Source organism: Poecilia reticulata, linkage group LG7 (genome assembly GCF_000633615.1).
Source record: "Poecilia reticulata strain Guanapo linkage group LG7, Guppy_female_1.0+MT, whole genome shotgun sequence".
In the NCBI taxonomy this organism is placed as follows: Eukaryota; Metazoa; Chordata; class Actinopteri; order Cyprinodontiformes; family Poeciliidae; genus Poecilia; species Poecilia reticulata.
In genome coordinates, this window is record NC_024337.1 from 15,200,145 (window position 1) to 15,220,448 (window position 20,304).

The following is a 20,304-nucleotide window of genomic DNA, read 5'->3' on the forward strand; positions in this document are numbered from 1 at the left end:
TTGTAATTTTTTTGTTCCTTTTCACAATGATGCACTCTCCCTCAACAACAACAAATACATGAAAAGTTGGTGGTGATAGCGTAAAAAATGTGAAAAAGTTCAAGAGATATAAATACTTTTGAAAGATACCATAAGCAGAAATGAGGAAATGAGTCTCGGGGAAGCTGCAGCAGAAAAACAAGAAAGTGTTTTCACAAAATTGACCACAACCAGTGGTAACTGAGCAACACATAAAGCTTCACAGGAAGTGTGGGTAAGCACCATGCAGCTGCTCTTACAGTCGAAGGTAAGCTGTGCATAAAGTGGGGGAGCACAGAGGACGATTCTGTCTCACTGGTTTGACTCCAGTTGCTCCAATACATTTAACAAAGCGAGTAGGCAAGCAAATATGACACATGTGCACATCTGGAAGAAGAACTTTTGCAACTTATTATGGAGAAAAAACTCTAGAAAGATATGTGTGTGTATTAAAAATTCCCTATAAAGATTTTTCCAGCATCAACTGTCCTGTGATGCTGGACTTGAGTCTCTTGACAGCTGCACAAACAAGATGCTGATTAGCTGCTAAAATGAAGTTTAGATCTGAGTCTGAACCACCTTAGAAATGTCCCCATCAATGCTCTATAGTAAAGGAAACCACAGAATGCCGCGCAGTATGATGGGTAATTATTGATGAACACTGATAGTAATAAAGTAATTCGTCACTGATGCATCAGCACTTTCATTGCACTACAGCTGTAGTCATTCATGTTTTCTGCGCTCGAGTATAAAGCCATGACAGAGTAAACAAGACATTAATATTTTTCACCTTTAATTTTTTTCTAGTTGTTGGGACCATATTACAGTCCCTGCAACTAGAATACTCAGAAATGCAGGAATTGATCTGTAACTAATGTATGAAGTCTGTTTTAGAAAAATAAGATTAAGAGAGAATCCTTTTGCTTTCACCATTCAAAACTTGTTTCTACTAACCAGCTGACATTAATTCACATTGTTGGGACCATGATTGCTTTTTAAAATAATGACAGATTTCAGCTGGTTTCTTGGCTTTAAATGTCTTTTTGCACCTTCTATTCTACTTTTCTATGCATTTGTCCACTTCATTAAACAGCTTGATAGACCAAATTTTGATTGTCTTTGTATGTGTGAATAACCTGGATTATATCTGTAAAATATATTTACGAATAACAGTGTTGAAGTGCTCAGTACTTATTTTCCGAGGTGCATGAAAAAGCCAAATCAAGTGCATTGCTCCATCCAGTTGGTATAGGCAAGAGATTTATGCTACTGCAATCAACCAAGTCATCCCATGTATCCACATCTCCCCTGATGCCACATAACTCCATCCATCCATTTTCTTTACACCCTTATCCCTCGTTGGGGTCGGGAGGGGTGCTGATGTTAAACTCACCCATGATGTTTCGGGGCGTCGATATAGACTGGTGCCTTCTCCTCTGCTCTGGAGCCTCACACTCCACAGTCTTTCTGCGACGTTGCTAGGACGATTCACAGTTGATGCCCGGAGGCGGCTAGTTGTAGACAGAGCTTGGTCCATGTCAGCAAGGAGGTCTGTGACTTCTCCATCACTGATGTCTTCCTCCTCTGCCAAAAAGCTCTCTGAACAGAAACATTTCACCAAATCAGTTTTTCTTCTAAGTTTGTGTACTTGGGCAGCTGCTGCTGTCAACGTAAAATTGCTTTTGAAACCTGGATGATATCATTTATGTTCATGGATGTAAAATCTATTAAAATAATACAAAGACTAATAGTGTGTTTTATTACCAATTTATTACCGCTATTGAAGCATGTCAAAATGCTTCAATAGCGAAAGCACAATTGGTCCCAACCGAATCACCTAAACCTCCTATTATTCCATCATAGCACACGTTATGAAATATAATATGAGTAAGTAATTGCAACAATAGTAAACTGGTAATCATCTTACTCATTAAATAAATACCTGCGCTCTTAGATGTGATCACACACTCGGGGCACATCCAATCTCCTTCAGGGACCGTATCTACAGGCGGCGTTAAGCAGTCCATGTGATACCTGTATTATCATGGTAAATTAGCTTTTTATTCATGCAAACACAAAGATAAGAAAAAACTATGCATGTAATAAATGTAAAGAGTTACCCAGAGTCACAGAGTCTGCAAACCAGCAGTCGGTCCCTGCGGCCGCTGCGTCCACATTCCTCACAGATTACTATGTTTCTCCAGTTGTCTTCAGTGTCATCGTCATTTCTGCGTGGCGTCACCTTTAACTACAGGCATACGAAGGACCAAAAGTGTCAAAATCCAAAAGGTAAATTAGTCTGATAAAGATTTAGACTTCAAATTCAAACACAATTGGAAATACATAAACTGGAAAAAAAAAATTGGTAAAGTTATTAAAACATTTCAAAAATAAAATGTCAAAATTATTGTCTAAAATCTAAATACATTGAAGGAATTAGAAAATGTTTGTTGAATTATTTCAGAGTCCTGTGCTGGAGCACTTTGGAAAATAAGTAACTTAATCTATCAGCCTTATCCGTCAAATTCAACTGCTGGGCTAAAAACATAAACAAAATGCCAATATAAAGAAAATGATTGGTGTCCAAGTAAACTATGAGGAAATAAACAATTAGATGTTATTTGAGTCTACATGTCCAGTCATGAAGACAGTGTAAATTATGTAATGATAGACTGCAGCACAGGAAATGTAAGATAGCTAAATACTGAAATGGTTATATCAGGAATATGTCACAAAGCAAGTCTGAAATAATTAGCATTTAATTTTGTTTAATAAATCACTGAGACCATTCTATACATATTTTAATTTATTTTCTCAATAAATTTCTTTATTAACGCAACAGTGTTATTTGTTAACCCTTTGGAGACTTATTAAACACACCTTTTTCTGAATGTCCCCTCCAGGACACCGTCTCAGGTGGATAAAAGCAAAGCTGATCCGATCTACAGGGCAGGTGTTGGCTGTCTTAAATTAAAAACAAAACAGCAAACTATTATTTTACTTAATGTTCAGCACCTCGGCTGAAACATGACAGAGCTATGTTTAAGTTTCAAAGAGTTTTCATTCTCAAAGACATCAAATGTGAGTCGTCGTCATTAGTGGCTGGACAATTTGAGGAGATTTTTAAAACACTGAGTTTAGAACTGTGGTGTTTCTTGGTCCATAGCTTTAATAACCTCGATACCAGGTTGTTATTAATTTTGACATGGTGTTCTCTCATGCTGGAAATCCAGATGTCGCCAAAGATTGTTTTGAAGAAGTTGTTGCAGCGAGATGGACACTCGTATACAAAAACATTTACTGTTGCAAATACCAGCTGGAAAAATCTAGACAAGCATATGAACACATACAAATCTGTGAACAATGATTATTAGTATTTACCTGAGACCACTGGTAGATGCACTGAAAACAAAAAAAGTGATGGCATTGATCCAATGAGCCCACTGTTTGCTTCTCAAATGGACAAAGGCAGATGTAACATTTATCCGACTTTGCGTCAACAGTTTTTCCATCAGCTGAGTTTAAAGCGACGAGTTCATCCATAATAGTTACTTCAAACGAAGTAACTGGTCACGAAATAGAAGTTATGCTTTACTCAAGGTATTAAGTCCTTAATACAGGACTTCAGTAAATTACTAAGAGTGTTCGAGAATTACAACAAAATACGATTTTGTGTTTTGTTATGACGCTAAAGCTGGCAAAGTAGCACTAGCTTTAAAGTTAGGTAATGCAATAAAATCAAAAGATGCTTTCGACTTTTATCTTAATGTTATTGTACTCAAAGAGCACATTTTAAAAATGAGTTGCTTATATATGGTTGACGGTTTTGTAATAACGAAAAATTTATCAAATATGACCATCACGAGAACGAGACGATTTAAATAAAGCATCTGCCGCAACACTGTTGAAAACTTCCGGTTTCATTGTTGATTTTGATTTTCAGAGTAAAGGGGTTTTCAAAATAAAATTCAATAAAACAAAAGGCCAAACATCTGTCAAATTCATCCCAAAGCCAGAAGTTAGTGAAACATAAAATAAAATAAGTTGTATGTCAAACTTCAGATCCATCCAGTCAAAATATTAAAGTTCTTGGCAATCTTATTAAAAAATCAACATACTGTACTTTGAATAGATGCATAATTATCTCCACACTTTGAATGAAAATAAGAGCTATCCAAAGAAAAGTATGCAAGTTTTAAAGCAAAGTTGTTTCATTTTAACAAAGGAAAGGTGGAAACATTATGCTTTGGGAGGTTTTTGTCTGCATAGGGGGCCGGATGATTGCACCATATTGAAGAGGGAAAAAAACTGGGCCACAACCTCCTTCCACCAGTGAAGATGATGGGTTTACAAGAATGACAATGACCACACTGCCAGGACAACTAAAGAGTGTCCTGAAGAGAATAAAAGGAAGCATTTTAAGAAGCATTTTAATAATTAATAATAAGAAGCATTTTAAGTAGTATTTTAATATCCTCTAGTGGCCTAACCAGTTTCCAAACCTGAACCAAAAAAAACTTTGGAAAGAGCTAAAACTTAATGTTACCCAATGACAACTCAGAGACCCAAAAGGTCTGATGAAGATCTGTTTAAACAAGGTTTCTGTACCAAATATTAAGTTCTGTTTTCAATTTCATTAAATACTTACTTTGCATAGTGAAATGGAAATCATTTATTTTTTATGATGTGAAAATAACAGAGCTCTCCAATTTTATAATTTGTCACCATGAGAAGAAGTGAAGATGGTGCATTTGGTTTTTTTTTACTATGAACTTCTGAATTAAATTCATGATTGCTTTACAATGTTTAATTTGACCACAAAGTATTAAAAATTAAGATTTTCCTTTACCAGCGGGCAAAAGAAGTTTATATATTTTATAAAATAAAATATAGAGGTTACAAAAAAATATAGACAATAATTTCCCTGTAGATATTTTCTCTCAAAATTATCCTCAATTTTCATTAAATATGAACTGAGATGTCCTCTGGTCCCTGTTAGAACACAGTAATGCTATAATTAAAATTAGAAACAAAACACATGTCATTACGCTGCTGTGGGTGGCTGACAGGCTTTTCAGACACTATAATTTCCCACTCATCACAGTACATCTACACATTGAAACAGGAAGCCGCACCAAAAAAGAAAGCAGCAGCTCATGTTCACACTGCGCTTAGAACAGCAGCAGGTCTTATCACGTTTTTTAAAGCTACGGTCGAGCTTTATGGACCTGGCGGCCTTAAAAATCTGAGTAAGTAACTTTATGACTAAATTTTTTCGATGTTTTAAATGTCACCTCAAACAAACAGAGATGTTTGTTAAATGCGTGACAACGTGATGGATCTGATAAAGTCAATTAACTATGGGTTAAAGTTTGTGCAAAACTTTAAAAGTATTTCAACATATATCTAAAATAATTAGTGTTATTTAGGTATAACATTTTGTCTTTTACACCTGTGGCTGGTGCTTTCCAGCCTCGTTTCATTTCATTCTTTACCGCGACTCCAAGTCCTCAAATGGATCTGAAAATACAATCACATCCTTTTTTTGTTTGAATAAATTTGACCTTTACTGTATTTGTGGAGTTCATTTCAGATGATCTAAGAATAATTAATCAGTAGTTTACATTTTTTCAGTGGGTTTGTTTAGTTGTTGTGTGAAAGTAATAATGGAAAAACTGAAAGGAAATACATTTCTTTCTTCACTTACAGGAGACGTTGGTTTCTGGAAATCAACCTACATTATTTTTTCTTTAAAAAACTGATCTGAACAGAAACAAAGACATCCATCACAATCTCCCACGATGAACCAGACAAACTGCACCGACCCCAAAGCGGAGTTCCAATACTATCTCTTCCCATCGATCTACATCCTGGCTTTAATTATAGGCCTTCCGGGAAATCTGGTGGCGCTGTATGTCTTCACCGTCCGGATCAGCCCTCGAACGGCCTTCAGTGTCTACATCAGCAACCTGGCCGCGGCGGACATCATCATCCTCTGCATGCTGCCCTTGCGGATCCACTACCACCTCCATGAGAACGAATGGGAGTTTGGAGACTTCGCCTGTCAACTCACCGGGACTCTGTACTATGCCAACATCTACATGAGCATCTGCTTCATGACCTGCATCTGTGTGGACCGCTACATGGCCACGGTGCATCCACACACCTACCTGAGAATGCGGAACCCAAAATGGTCTCTGCTGGTAAGTGTGGCGCTGTGGTGTTTTGGTGGAGTGGCTATACTGGTCTTCATCCTCATGGGTCCACTGGAGAGAGGGGATGACCACAGCTGTTTTGAAAACTTTGCCACCAGAGAGTGGAACGACCGACTGAGGACTTACAGTATAGTCAGTCTGGTTTTTGGCTCCCTGATGCCGTCCGTTATCATCCTGGTGTGCTACCCGCTGGCAGCCAAACGCATTTCCATGATCGGCACCAAAACAGCTCAGAAGGCTGTGAAGGTCATCTACACCATCCTGGCCATCACACTGTTCTGCTTCCTGCCACACCATGTGGTTTACCTCCTGCACCTTCTTCAGCGCCTGGAGGTCATCCAGAACTGCACCGTCCGGACTTCCATCTACAACGCCAGACGAGTTACCATGGCGCTCATCACCCTCAATACATGCCTGGACCCTGTGCTCTACTACATAACCACCAGCCACTTCAGATGGGAGCACTTAAAAAGGACGTGGCTTTGGGGGATAGTGAGCAGGAGAAGGGGCGTCTACACCATCTCAAGTGACCTGAATGAGATAATCCCGCCTGTACAAAGAATCCTGTAAATACAAAGACTTTGTGATATGAATTTAAAAAGCTTTTCACACCTGATAGATTAGTAGACTTGGTTCGATTGGAGACCAAAGTTGCAACAATTGTTACACTTACAGCTGGCGCGGTTTATTTTCACACTGCACTGTGTGAAATGAACCAAACCATTTGAAAAACCCGTTTAACTCCTTGTCTGTGGTGTTGCTGCACCAAGAACCACTGAAGGTAATAACACAAAAACCTCTGAAGACATGACTGCAACTCCCTTATTCCTAAAATGCAAACAAAAATGGAGTGGTGTCAGATTTCAGTGTTATCAGGCTTTCTGTTTTGCCTTTGGTAATAGACCATGAGCCATTTCTCTCCTACTGTTAGACACATGCAATAGTCTAGCACTACTTTTGGAGTGGTCTCGGGTCCACATTTGAACAACACCACAGTTCACTTTCAACCAAACCCAGACCTAGGTTTATAGACAGACCAGTTTGCTTTTTTGGTCCACATTAGAGTTCGATTGTGTATTCGCACATCCCCAAATGAACCAGCATATGATGAAATAGGACTAAACATAGCTGGTGTGAATGCATACTAAAACCTTTTAACTTTAATGTATTCTTTGCACTGTAGATAAGAGAAGTCAGTTTGTGAGGACATCTCTTATCCACAGATTTCCTTTCAGGTTCAGTTCTACCCTTCTTCATCTTGAGCTTTCTGACACTTTTTGGTTACATCATCCACCCTCATGAACACTCTTGTTCCGTCTGAACAAAAGTAACCCCTGAGCATTACAACGCCACCACCATGTCTCATTGTGGGTATTGTGGGGTTTTGATTTGGTAATATCTCTGCATCAAATCAAATCAAATCAAATCAAATCACCTTTTTAGTGATTGCACATTCATTGCACCATAGAAAATTCTCCCAGAGCCCAGATGTTTTCTGTCACAAGTAAAATAACAAGTAGTTGCTAAAAGTCTTGCAACTCCTTCTTTGTTGCTATAGGCCACAGATGTTTGTCTACCTCCCTGACCCGTTTCAATCTTCTCTTTTGGTCAATTTTAGAAAGACATCCAATTCTTGTAATGTATTTTTGCATTTACTTATTATACCTTCTACAAGCTTAAAAGAGATTGCTCAACATTGAAGGCAAGTGTAAATTTATCCAACCTGACAGCTGAAATAAATTCAACACAAATGTGCAAACGTATGAAACGCAGAACTTCAGCTTTATTTTTTTTAGATTTTACAACTAATGGATTTGTTTTTCAGCTGAATTGTACAGGAATTGTGATATGTTGTATAACATACAACATATCACATTGAAAGTAAAAGAATGGAAATGCATTAAGGTCTCTTTTAAACAGGGGTGTGCGCACATTTTACAAACACTGGATATAAATAGGTACAATATTAAAAAGTGAAGCTCTTTCTGTAAAAATGTATATAGTGGTGGCAAATTTCAAAATAAAATAATCAAAATCTGAATTTCTCTGGAAGCTTCAGTCATTTGATCAACAGGAATGGAGCCTTTGTAGTTGTTGAGTGTCTCTGCTAAAAAGGAAGCAGCTTTAGCTGACAAGAAGACGACTGACATTTTCTGCACTGAAGAGCAGGTGATGGAAACTTTCCATTAAGAGTCAAATCGTTCCAAGTTACATTGCTCCAAAACAAACACAAACAAAAACAACTTAAAAAAAAAGATGAAAAAAAGATGAAAACAGTCAAGTTGGAAGGCCCTTCTTGAGCAGAGACGATAGGTAGCTCCCCAGATCTTCATCCTGGAAACAAAACAAGCAAACAACAAAGAGATTTTAATGTTGTACACTTTTAGGAATTTATGTTCTCTTAAAATTGGCATCATAAAGGTTAATGTCAATTTCTATTAATATTCAGTTTGTTAGCTGTCAGAGTGTAAGCCTTAAATATCTAAATTTACAGAAATACGCTGAAAATATTTGTTAGAGTGTCTAAATCATTCATATATGACTCACTTGTAAAACTAAATTAAGACAAACTTTATTGTTAGTCAAAATTATTTATTTATTTGAAGCACTTTTTCCTGATGTACTTTTCACATTTAATAAACAATATACAAGGATCCACCTTCATAACCGACACCTACACACATTTGTTAGAAAACAACATCAGGTTTCTCCATTTTCCCCTTGTCATTTATGTGCATTGTGTGTGGAACGCAGGAGACCACGGAAACTCCACCTTCTGGTTTCATCGTTTATTTTTTGTTACTCACAAAGCCCCCCGTCTCATTCTGTCCACCCACACAACTACTTTCACTCCATACAGTTAAACCCATCATCGCCAGCACTATGTTTCCACAAGACTGTCATTCTCTTTCTGCATTATGGTCACAGAGTAAACTCAAGACTTGCACATGGCAAAAATGAAACTCTGTTCATGTGTTTGACTCTTAATCTTAAGCTCTGGAAAGACTAATTAGATTATTTGCCTACTGCTGCTGCTTTTATGACTATATAGCTTTCTTTGAATGTTCAGAGTCTTGGACAAATCTCAGCCTCTCTTTCCTAACGCTAACACTTCATTCCTCTGAGCTATTTGTGCCTCAGTTTTGATTAGCAAAGGCGCATGAATCACTATATACATTTGATTCATGACAATAACAGGAACTAACCTTGAAGAACTGAAAAGAGGACAATGGTTAGATCTATATTTATTTCCTCCTGATTTAAACCAAAATGACAGTGAGGGCCTCAATTTGATCGCTTTGTATTTGTTCTGTATTCTTATCAAACCCCAACAACAAGGTCATTATTCGTGCAAAAAAAAAAACATATTGCCTCTTGAGAACTGCAAAATTTTGGAAAAATAGAACTGCACAGTGAAACACCAAAATCATCTGAATACAGTTTTTCCTATGACTGTCCCAATTATAAATTGTGTAGGAGGGTTAAAGCACGTGCAAATCAGAGCAATCGCCTGCTCTGACAAAGTTGCAACCCTTGCAACTTTGTCTTTGTTGTGCACTTCAACGATCCATGCACTGTAGCTACATTAGTGCTCTCTTGGCATTGGCTGTATAGGTGATGGCCCAGGGCGCCAACTGCTGGAGGGGACACCGCAAAAGTTGTCTCTCAGCGTTCAGACACTTTTCCCACAGTAAAATTCAAGCATTTTCAAGGATTTCCTAAAGTTTTCTGGGATTTAGCAAATAGAAATCCTTTCAATAATTCTAACTAACCTTAAACAAGAGAATTCTGGTCTGATTGTTACGACTGACGGCGTACAGTTGATTATAAATGAGTCGGCAGGTGCCCGTCCCTGATTGATTGATTCCAAGAAGACGACGGAGATGTCCCATTGGCTGCCTTTCGGAGGGGACGGACATAAAAGATGCTGACGCGGACTTCCTGTGTTCCATCCTCAACTCATCTCCACCGGCCACACCCTTTTCCTTTGTTTATCTGTGTTAGAGTTCTGGAGTGTAGGAGTGAGTTGCCGTTTATGTTTCCTTAGTTTTCTCATGTTTTTCTTAGGTTAGGAAGGTAAGTTTTTTTGTACTTTGGTTTATTTACTTTTGATTAGGTAAGCTTCTCTTATTATTTAGATAGGTTCGTTTTGTTTGTTGTTTTCGGCGATAGCTCACTCTGAAGCCAGGTACTCCAGTTGTAACATCTTGATAAAAAAAAAAGATATATCTTTTTAAAAATAAATCATTATCAACTGTTCAATTTTGTGTGTGTCGGATGTTGAGATCGGAGGAGGATGGATCCTTCATGTTGCGACCTGGCCCCCCTAGACTGGTCGTAACATGATTTAACTTCAGAAAGTGAGAATAACATATTTACATGTGTCTATATTAATATTAAATATCTGGTTTTAATTGTAAATGAAGTTTGACGACTTTAGGCTTTTAATCAAACATTAGATTTTGAAAACTGCATAGTTTGAATATCAAGCACTTTCAAGAAACTTATACTGAAATTAAGCACTGCCCAACCTTGAGACCACCTAACTGAAATTCAAAGATTTTCAAGATTGTCAAACATCCAAACAATCCCTGTACAGTTATATTCAATAAACTAGAATATGCATTTTGATGAGATTCATTGGTTGGATTAAAACCTTTTGAAAATAATCTTTAAGCAGTTATTAGACAGATTTTTCATTAGCTCCACATTTCTGCATATTAACAATAGTTTTTTATTGGTCTGAAATAGGAATGATAAAATAACCCAGCTGTACCTGATAACTCCAAGACAGCAGCAGCACTTTGGCGTTGGCATCCTCCGCTGAAGAGGAGACTTTTATAACGATGGATTCCACCATGACTGTTCCATCAGGAAGGTGCTGGATGGTGTAATCTTTCAGCACACTAACACCAAAAATAAAACATTCAAGATGAGGATGAAATGCAGCAACATAAAGCAGAATGAGCTGGAGGTGGTAAGGTGAGCAGTGCTCTGACCTCTTGAGGTGCGTGTAGATTCTGTGGAGCGTGTCAGAGTCACTGTGCGGGTCCTGGAGTTGCACGCGGCAGGTGAAGCGCAACTGATGCTCGTTGAGGCCCAGCTCTTTCAGGGCCTGCTCTGATGACACCAGCTTCAAGCTCTGCAAAATAAAATAAAAAACACACAGTAATGAGATGAATGCAACAGAATGTCATAAGCAGAGCAACAACAGATGCACTCAGATGTCGGTTTAATAGGCAAGAGAAACTGACAGTCTTTTAATTACAGCTGGATACAATTTACATCTGCGTCTTGATGACAGCTGATATTTTAAGTGTAAACACAGCTGAAATCATTAAGATACAACGCTTAAGCAAATTTATGGAAAAAAAAAACTCTGGAGGACAGGATGTGACTTTAAATCTTTCTGAAAAATTCTGTCAGGGAAACTGAAAAAATTCATTTTAGCAACAATATGTATGGAAACTAAGAGAACACACTCATTTTAACCTTTAATACTTTGTATATTTCATTGAAAACTGTAATACTACAAAACAATACAAGATGGTCTATTATTATATTTTTGAAATCCATCACTGTTGTATGTCTTAATACAATATCATCTCCCTTCTCCAGGACAAGCTAAATTTGTAAGAAAACAAAATGTGGTGCTGCAGTTCGTTTAGTGTGGTTGTCCTTGGTTTACCGTCTTCATATGTCCCTTCATGCGCTTAATAGTGTCAAAAAATAAATAAATTGGTGAATAAATTGGCATAAATTGGCATTGGCCGTATAGGTGATGGCCCAGGGCGCCAACTGCTGGAGGGGACACCGCTGTTGTGTCTCCAGGACACAACAAAGATCTTATTTAGGAGTCCATCACTGATATCGCTGTGTTTGACAATTAAAATAAATAAATTTAAAAAAGCATAAAAGTGCAAACTGAATATCTTTTGTAACTCATATGAAAGCAGGTTTTACTGCAGTTCTGCTGTGTTTTAATGGAAAAATATTCCTGACCCAAAACTATGAAAACTTACATTTTCTTTCATGATGAGGGTTCCATGCATGGTGCGAGGTTTTTTAGGATCAGGTAGAGGACCTTTAAAAAGAAGAAAAAAATATATACAATAGAATTTAACAAATAAACTAGAAAACGTTTTTCTAAAGTATACTCGTTGGGTGCAGCCCTACACCAAACAAATCAGAACATTTTTTCATGGCTTCCAAAATTCTCATTACTAAAGGAAAAACTATAGTTTCTTACTGTGGGGTATTAAACATCAAAATTAAAAATCTTAAATTAATGCATTTTCAAAATTTTCAGAGTGAAAATATGCTACTGAAGTACAATATGGGTTATTACATAAAAATCTTCACTAATAGTATTGATAATTTTTAATTAATAACTTCTATTTTTAATGTATTTTTTATGGACCTACTAGTGTCTTTAATAAGGGTGGTGATTATGAATAAATAGAGGACACATATTGTTGATTTGGTCATATATTATGTTAATTAAGCAAATTTTTTGCTTTATTAAAATTTCTAATCAAAGAATTACCCAGCCACAATAGCAAAATGAGATCAGGAAAACCATTTATGCATTCAGTGATCAAGCCCTTTTGGATTTACTTAGCCGACCTTATCATGCCAACTGATCTGGGTCAGGTTACTGTACGAAGGCGGCAAGAAGCGTGAAGTATGACAAAAAGCCAGTTGAACAAAAACCACTTAACCTCCAAGAGTCATCTCCCTCTTGAGCAGATTGAGCGATATGTCCACAGGCACGCTGGGGTTCGTCGTCAAGGCCACCGTCTCCCCATTTGCTGGCATGTAACAGTCTATACCTGCCATTTAAAGAGTTTAGAATCAACCAGGCTGGAAATCCCTTCTGCCCACAGATGTAAAACATCTTCAAAAACAACGAAACAATGAATGAATTACAGATGTTTGAGGCTGTGACTTCAGCAGCACTTACTGAACTCCTGTTCGATCTTCCCCTTGAGAAACTCCATTTTTGCAGCCTCGCCATGCACCAGCAGCATGTTGCGAGGCTCTGCCATGCGAATGAGCTGCATGATGCCCTTTGCATCAGCGTGTGCGCTGAAGGACATGTACTCCACCTGCAGCTTCACGTCCAACTGCAGCAATCACAGACAGATGTGCATTAAAGAAAAACTGACAATAAGATTAACAGGCTTAATTATTTAGGGTTGCCGCTAATGATTAATTTAGTAATCAATTATTCTAACAACTGAGAAATTAATCGGATAAAAAAAATCTGCACATTTTGCATATTTTTCATTTAACCACTTAAATTTACTCGCTGAAATATTAGAAATACTAATACATAAAAAAGCAAATCAAATAATTCATTTTCTTTTTAAATATGAAAATAATTTTATTGCTTAAAATGCAATACCATAGTGTTCCTTTAGTGCATGTTTGATCATTAAAGTTTTTTTTGATTAACCAAATAATAATTGGTAGTAAAAGGTGATTATTATTTTTTTTTATTATTATTTTTTTATTGAATTCGAATTAGGTGAAGCAAAAACTACAAAACGTTCTTTAGCTCTTCTTAAAATAAAATCCTTTTTGCTACTCAAAATAAACAGGTTTGTGTCCTTTTTTTTTTTTAAAGATTTGCTTTGGGAAGGAGCTTATGCTCTACTTTATGCCTAAAAAGTGTTGCTATTAGGAAAGATGAGTTATAAGAAAGATGCATTATAATAATCTGACTCAACATGTTAGTTAGCTGAAAAGAAAAGAAAAATCTTACCGTCGATCTTCCTTCCATCTCCAGTTTTCGTTGCCCATTAAGGATCTTATGACCAATAGTCCCTTGCACACAATACCCAGGCATGATCACCTTTAAAGAGAGTTTTTTTCTTTAATTATCATTCAGTAGTATCAATTAAGGAGGATAGAAAACTTCCTAGTGCTACCATATACAAATAAAAATAAGGTATTTTCATTTTTTTTCCAAAACAGATCATTTCAAACATGTCGCTCCCAACATGATCAAAGCAATGGGACAACTTTCATGTTTTGGTGTGATAAGGAAACAGACGACCATCCAGCTGTCCTGTCTAAGAACATCATTACAGAAATCGATGTGCTTAAAATGTGCTTTTATCCCATCTTACTGTTCTACAACTTAAAATTGACATAATTTCATGATTTGGTGGACTACTAGATTCTGCAAGTTATATTCAAAATACATAAAGAAATATTACCAACACATCTGCAAAAAGAATTTATTGAAAGGAATAGGATTTATAATTTGAGATGATCAAAGAGTTAAAAAAAAAAACTAAAGTCAGAACAAAACAAATGGAATGTTTTCCGTTTTTCAGAACAAATCTTGTCTGAAGAAACGAAATTTTATAATAAATATAATACACTGTCAAGGTATAGTGCTGTGTCATTTCAAAGATTTCTTTTATGTTTTCTACATAAGATTTTTTCCTTCCCAACTACTCCTCTTCATTCAAAACCAATATATGACAAGTTAATTTTAAACTGTAAATTAATTAAATAAATGCTACATGAAATAAATGATTTAACGGCAGCAAATGTATTGCTTATGTCCTGTGTGATGTTGTTTGCTACTTGTTCTTCTTCCAAAGAGGGGATCGTAAAATGTATGAATGAAGTAAACTTTGTACGAAATTTGGAACAAGGACTTTTGGAACATAAAAAGATTTTCTTTTGCATAAAAGACTCACCATGTTCTTGTCATTGCCAGCCCATTTCTTGAATATCTGCAAAGACTGGCCAGCATGCAGCATACCCGGTGTGGCGAACACCACCTGAAAGAACAGGCTCATCTTAAAAGCTTTGCAGCAGTTTGAAACTTTAACATCTAGGGAGACAAGCCAACTCACCATTGGCCCAGGATTATCTGCATAGGAGCGATCAAAGGCCTTGATGTGTTTAAATTCAAACATGTTTCTCTGCACAAAGGTTTTTCGGATCTTCTGGTTGGTCCATGTTATGAAAAGCTTGTAGTAATGATTGGCTTTCTCTGTCAGCCCAGTGGAAAAGTAGATCGGGGCTTTTAGGTTCATTCTCTCCCTGTGTGGAAAGAGGGAATTAAAGGCAGGCCAATTAGTGAACAGAAAATGTTAATATCATGCAATTATTCTTTCAAGCCTAATAAAATGAATGCATCTTATATAATGAGCTGTCGAGACAGAAGCCTTGCTTCTTTGTGTTGCAGTCAGGAAGTAATTGCTTCATGCTGAGAGGTTTTATTTTATTTAACTGGAATGTCAACAATCATTTGACAGAAAAAAAGCTTTGCATCTGATATCTGTGAACAGACTGCAATTATCTCCACACATCACTGCCTTTGCTTTCTTATTTTCTTCCTTTGACATAAATGTGTAAAAATGCTGCAAGCTTTGATTCTGATGCTGTGTTTGAAAATAAACTGTACCAAAATGTTTCCAGCAGGATGCAGAGCTCTTGTGCACGTCCCAGGGCAAAAACTGGAATAAGGACCTGGGGAAGTTTAAAGCAGAGATGTCACACAAAGTTCTAATTCAGCAACAAAATACTGAATTAGAATAGATTAAAATTTTACCTTTCCTCCTCTTTCTATGCTTTCATGAACTTTCTTCAGGAAGTCTCTTTCTCTGCATCTTTTTGAATCACGGATAGTTGTGGCGTATGTCGACTCGGATATTAGGATGTCAGGACGACATTTATCAATCCAAGCAGCGCTAGAAAAAACAAACAATGTTGAAAATGTATCGGGTGCACAATCACTCTAGGCTCATCATGTTTTATTTCTACTTACAATACAGAACAAAGTTGTTTTACCAACAACTATGAACATTATTTACTGTTAGCATCTGACTGTAACTGCAGCCTCTTTTTTTGTTACAAAAAAATATTTCCTGAGCTGCAAACCAGATGTGATAATGTATTGATGCATATTTTGCATCACAAGTTTCTCTTCCAGGAATAAAAACCTCATTTACCTTCCCTGCGTCTAGCCGTGCTACTATCAACAAGCCTGCAGCTGCTATTTGTGCTCCGGTCATTTGATTGGTGATTACACCGCTGATACAGTTTTGTATGTGGTCAACTGGGTCACAGTTTAGAAAATGTCCAACCTTTATAAGGTAAACATACCCTGAATTATTTTTTTTATATCAGTCAAAAAAATGTAAGTTAAGTGTTAGTTGTTGCACAAGTTTTTTTCTGAGGAAGAATATATTATATTTAGCTGATGTTTTCCATTAACAAAATGAGAAATAATCAACATTTTGATCCTTTGTAGACTGTTCTACACATATCAAGGACTGCATTGGAAACGCTCTATATAAAACACACCACCATCTAGCGGTGGGTTATGCAAATGATGCTTAATTTTGCATAAAAAGTAACCAACTTTATATGCAATTCATAATGGCAAATATACCATCTGTTTGATAACTAAAAACACAATTAAATGTTTTATAAAAAAATTAATTCAGTATATTTAGGCTGTGAATGGTTCATTTCAGGACTTGCCTAAAATCCTGCATATGAGAAATATGGAATCAAAAAGATAATATTCAGAATTATTGCCAAGGTGAAAAATATACTGTCTGAGTTCTTGACAGTAAAAACATATTCTACAGTAACAAATTTGACTTTTTGGCAAAATAAAGTCAATGTGGAATATATTTATTCCCACCACCAAAAAGGCTAAACTTGAGCAATTACTTTGTGAATTTGGATCCTAACTTTCCATAAAATCCGACAAAATTTGAGGGTCATAAATTTTCACAGAAATTAAACTTTTATTTTTTTTCCCTTTTTTATGTTTTTACACTGATATACAAAATGTTGATATTATTTAAGACTTATTCTAATACTTTAAAACTCTTCTTGCATTTCTAGCTCTCTTCTCTTCTGTTTTTTGTTTCCCTTTGCACTGATTGCGACAGCCTGATGCTCAACAAAAAAGCTCTTCATTTGTTGGGTGTGACGAGACTCTCTGACCTGTTTGGCAGGAAAAACTGGCTCTCAAAAAAAAACTTTATCCAATAAGGCAGTGGACCCAACCTTAGGTTTCAGGATTTACTCTCCTGTTTCAAATGTTCCACTTTTATCCTTCACCAGATTTAAGTAAATGGGTCTTTAACAGGTTTCTTAAGAACTTGAATTCGGTGTATTGGGGTATCATGCATCAACAATATGAAGAACAGTTTGCCCTGATAAACAAAGATGGGGACTAATGTTAGTGCAGAGTATTTTGTCCCAGTACATTACTTTCCTGCGGTAGAGAAACATCTGCACAGAATGACCCTAAAGTTCAGTTTTAAAACTGTCAAGAGAACACCAGCTTGAAAAAATGTGACCTTTAAAAATCCACACATTCAATTAACAATACGATTGTAACACTAAATACTCTGCAGTAAAGTTTATTTTTAATATCTCCCCGTTTCAGCTACTTATTAAGGATAAACTACATCTTTGGGATGTCATGAACCTTTGTAGATGCTGGGTATTAACCCCAAATTTAACTAATGTGGACCAAAATCAATCATAATTGACAAAAGACTTTTTCGATTTAAAAAAATTGTATATATAAAAAAAAAAAATCCTTAAAACAAAATATGTAAAAATATATACGTATTCATGCAACAAAGAATTTTGTTTAATTTTTCTATGATAGTAATCAACTCAAATAAAATACAAAGACATCTGTCAACAGAATTAGACAGATGTCTTTTTGAGAAAGAAATAGTGAGAGTTCTTAGCTTTGACTATTTTAATTAATGCAGTTTTTTTCCAGAGTTGTTTTATGGAAAATTGTGTGGTTCAGATCTTTGGCCAATTCACATCTCAGCTGAAAGAAATGTTCGTAGAATGCTTCTGAAAATTAAACACTTAGATTTGCTTGAATTAAGTGTCTTGCTTCCGGCAGCACTGGATAATAAAAAGTAAAAGAAGGGGCAATAGAGAAAGAGCTATCATTAAAGACACAGATAAAATTGTTGGTAGAAATGTACTTAAACCAATGTTTTCATCTTTTATTTTGTTTTTTATGGGTTTAATGGGGTGATGTTTCTCTGCAAGAACGGTCCTGTTAAATCTATCTGAAGTTTTATAATTTGAACTAGAAATTTTGCATCCAAATGGGTAAAGTCAGTAAATTTCATTTACACATATAAGAAAATTACATCTAAATAAGACAATTTAATTAAAAATAAGTTTGCAAAGCTCCCTTTGACAGGAGTAAGGCATTCTCCTCTCTCTTCTTATCTCCTTCATGCTTTACTTCTGCAGGATTGCGCTGAATTGCAGTAAAGCAACATTTTACAACCACTGGTGAAAAATGGAAAAGGCAACTTACCCTAAATGCCTGTCTGGCGTCATGTTATAGTCTCCCTAAAACAGATAAAGAGATTTCTCTCAGGCTGCAGTCATTACAATCACCCGCTGTGACACAGTGCAAACTTGTTTACACTCACAGTGTAGACCACAGACTCTGATCCCACTTTGATGTGCACCATAGCAGCTCCCAGAACGTGGCCTGCATAGTACGCCTTGATCTCCAGCTCATCATCCACCTGGCAGGAGCACAACAGAAACAGCTTGATTTCAAACGGGGCGAGCATCTGGCACAGAACAAGATGGGATTAGATGAAGTCATCCGAACGTGTGACATCAGCGCGGCACCTGGACAGTTTGGTGGAGGTTCAAAGGAATCACTTTCTTCATGCAGTCCTTGATCATTTGCGAGGTGAAGAAGTTGGTTTCTCCCTTCTTGTCAACAGTGATCTTCCGGAAATCTTCAAGTAAAATGGGACAAATAGCCTTGGTGGGATGGGTCATGTAGATGGGTCCATCGTAGCCTACCATCTCGCTCATGTAAGGCAGGGCGCCGCAGTGGTCCAGGTGAAAGTGGCTGACCATCAGAACAGGTGAAACAAGGTGAGCACACAGATTGGTTGTATGAATGTTTTAGGAATAGAGCATTGAAGAAAAACACAACAAACCTGATGATCACGCAGTCTAAGAAGTCTGTCAGACGGCCGTTCTGTGTTATGTAGGAAAAGTCTGGGAAACGCCTCTGGAATAAAAGAGCAGATTCACTGTCCGTATACCATGTACTTCATGTCTATGTGGACATTTAACTTGACTAAACAACACCCTTCAAAGAAGAAAAAAGGAAAAACTTTGACATACAAAATGACTATTTACAACACTGACCATCAAAAACTATTTATAAAAGCTACACAACATACCATTTATGAATAAAAGTAAGATATGAATTTATTCAAAAATTTTTACACACCTTTAACGATGGTACCGTACCAATAAGTGTTTTGAAAGTTTTAAATTAACGTATGGCGTTGACCTTATGTTGCTACAGGCATGAACTTTTAATAGATAGACACATGTATTTACATGTTTTTAGATTCACTTACATCGTCGTTGTATCCCATGTGCATCCCACAGTCCAGCATGATGTTTTTGCCTCCGATGGACACGAGGATGCAGCTGCGACCGACATCCTGTCCAGCACCTTGGATAGGGAACACAGAAACTGAGAATCTACAAACACAATTCTGCTTTAAAAAAGTGAATAAAAATGTTGAAAACAATTGTTTTATTATCAATACACATGCACCAAAAAAAAAAAAAAAACAACAACAAAAAAACAAAAACGAAGCTTTGCTGGAAGAAAGTGAAACGCTCTGAGAGTGTTACATTGAAATTAGATGTAATATTGACGGAACTAGCTTAGCATCGGGATAAAAGGCTACAGTACTCACCTAAAGGTGTTACTTTTATTTCAGGCATTTTGTATCATTTGTCCACTGCTGAATTTTGTAGACTAATGAGTAATGCCGCTAAAGTTCTAATAATAGTTTATCTAAACACACTAAATGAGAAAGAAATGCTTGTTGAAATTTGTGCATGCGTTTCATACAGAAGCATTAAGCTAGCGGGCTACAACTGAATTTCCGGCAAGCGCTTCCAAAATAAAGGCTTTCAAAAATAAAGTCGAGATTTTTCTCACAGTATCCTCCAAAATCGCAAAAATTCGAGGAATACTTTAAAACTTTATACCACG

At 36.6% G+C, this 20,304-nt stretch overlaps 3 protein-coding genes across 3 annotated transcripts in view; 1 reads left to right on the forward strand and 2 right to left on the reverse strand.

Annotated features, from left to right (window-relative positions):
• LOC103467827 (PHD and RING finger domain-containing protein 1-like) overlaps positions 1 to 3,917 on the reverse strand; it is a 5,019-nt gene extending 1,102 nt beyond the window's left edge. Inside the window, exons 1-5 of the mRNA XM_008414528.1 lie at positions 3,400 to 3,917; positions 2,899 to 2,982; positions 2,139 to 2,266; positions 1,961 to 2,052; positions 1,412 to 1,617 (exon numbers count right to left, since the gene is read on the reverse strand). Of these exons, the coding sequence (XP_008412750.1) occupies positions 1,412 to 1,617; positions 1,961 to 2,052; positions 2,139 to 2,266; positions 2,899 to 2,982; positions 3,400 to 3,561 (672 nt within the window). The 5' untranslated portion in view covers positions 3,562 to 3,917. The remainder of the gene's footprint in view (positions 1 to 1,411; positions 1,618 to 1,960; positions 2,053 to 2,138; positions 2,267 to 2,898; positions 2,983 to 3,399) is intronic.
• A 1,260-nt stretch (positions 3,918 to 5,177) lies between these two features.
• Positions 5,178 to 7,899, forward strand: LOC103467826 (lysophosphatidic acid receptor 6). The gene is made up of 2 exons (XM_008414527.2): positions 5,178 to 5,267; positions 5,728 to 7,899. The coding sequence occupies exon 2, from the start codon at positions 5,820 to 5,822 to the stop codon at positions 6,801 to 6,803; it is 984 nt and encodes a 327-aa protein (XP_008412749.1). The 5' UTR covers positions 5,178 to 5,267; positions 5,728 to 5,819; the 3' UTR covers positions 6,804 to 7,899.
• A 97-nt stretch (positions 7,900 to 7,996) lies between these two features.
• On the reverse strand, positions 7,997 to 20,175 carry ints11 (integrator complex subunit 11). Its single transcript, XM_008414526.2, has 17 exons — positions 20,003 to 20,175; positions 19,655 to 19,752; positions 19,223 to 19,296; positions 18,903 to 19,131; positions 18,695 to 18,793; positions 18,577 to 18,611; positions 15,811 to 15,949; positions 15,664 to 15,728; positions 15,110 to 15,299; positions 14,951 to 15,034; positions 14,002 to 14,091; positions 13,198 to 13,360; positions 12,956 to 13,066; positions 12,257 to 12,318; positions 11,234 to 11,376; positions 11,011 to 11,140; positions 7,997 to 8,567 (listed from the first exon to the last, which is right to left on the reverse strand). The coding sequence occupies exons 1-17, from the start codon at positions 20,028 to 20,030 to the stop codon at positions 8,511 to 8,513; spliced, it is 1,797 nt and encodes a 598-aa protein (XP_008412748.1). The 5' UTR covers positions 20,031 to 20,175; the 3' UTR covers positions 7,997 to 8,510.
• Between the last annotated feature and the right edge of the window lie 129 nt (positions 20,176 to 20,304).

Bases quoted from the DNA above. Each gene is read 5' to 3' on its own strand.
- LOC103467826 (XM_008414527.2), top strand. From the start codon at position 5,820: ATGAACCAGACAAACTGCACCGACCCCAAAGCGGAGTTCCAATACTAT.
- ints11 (XM_008414526.2), bottom strand. From the start codon at position 20,030: ATGCCTGAAATAAAAGTAACACCTTTAG. The intron at 19,753-20,002 runs GTGAGTACTGTA...TCCCTATCCAAG, and splicing joins AATAAAAGTAACACCTTTAG to GTGCTGGACAGGATGTCGGT. The intron at 14,092-14,950 runs GTGAGTCTTTTA...CTCTCTTTAAAG, and splicing joins CTGGCAATGACAAGAACATG to GTGATCATGCCTGGGTATTG.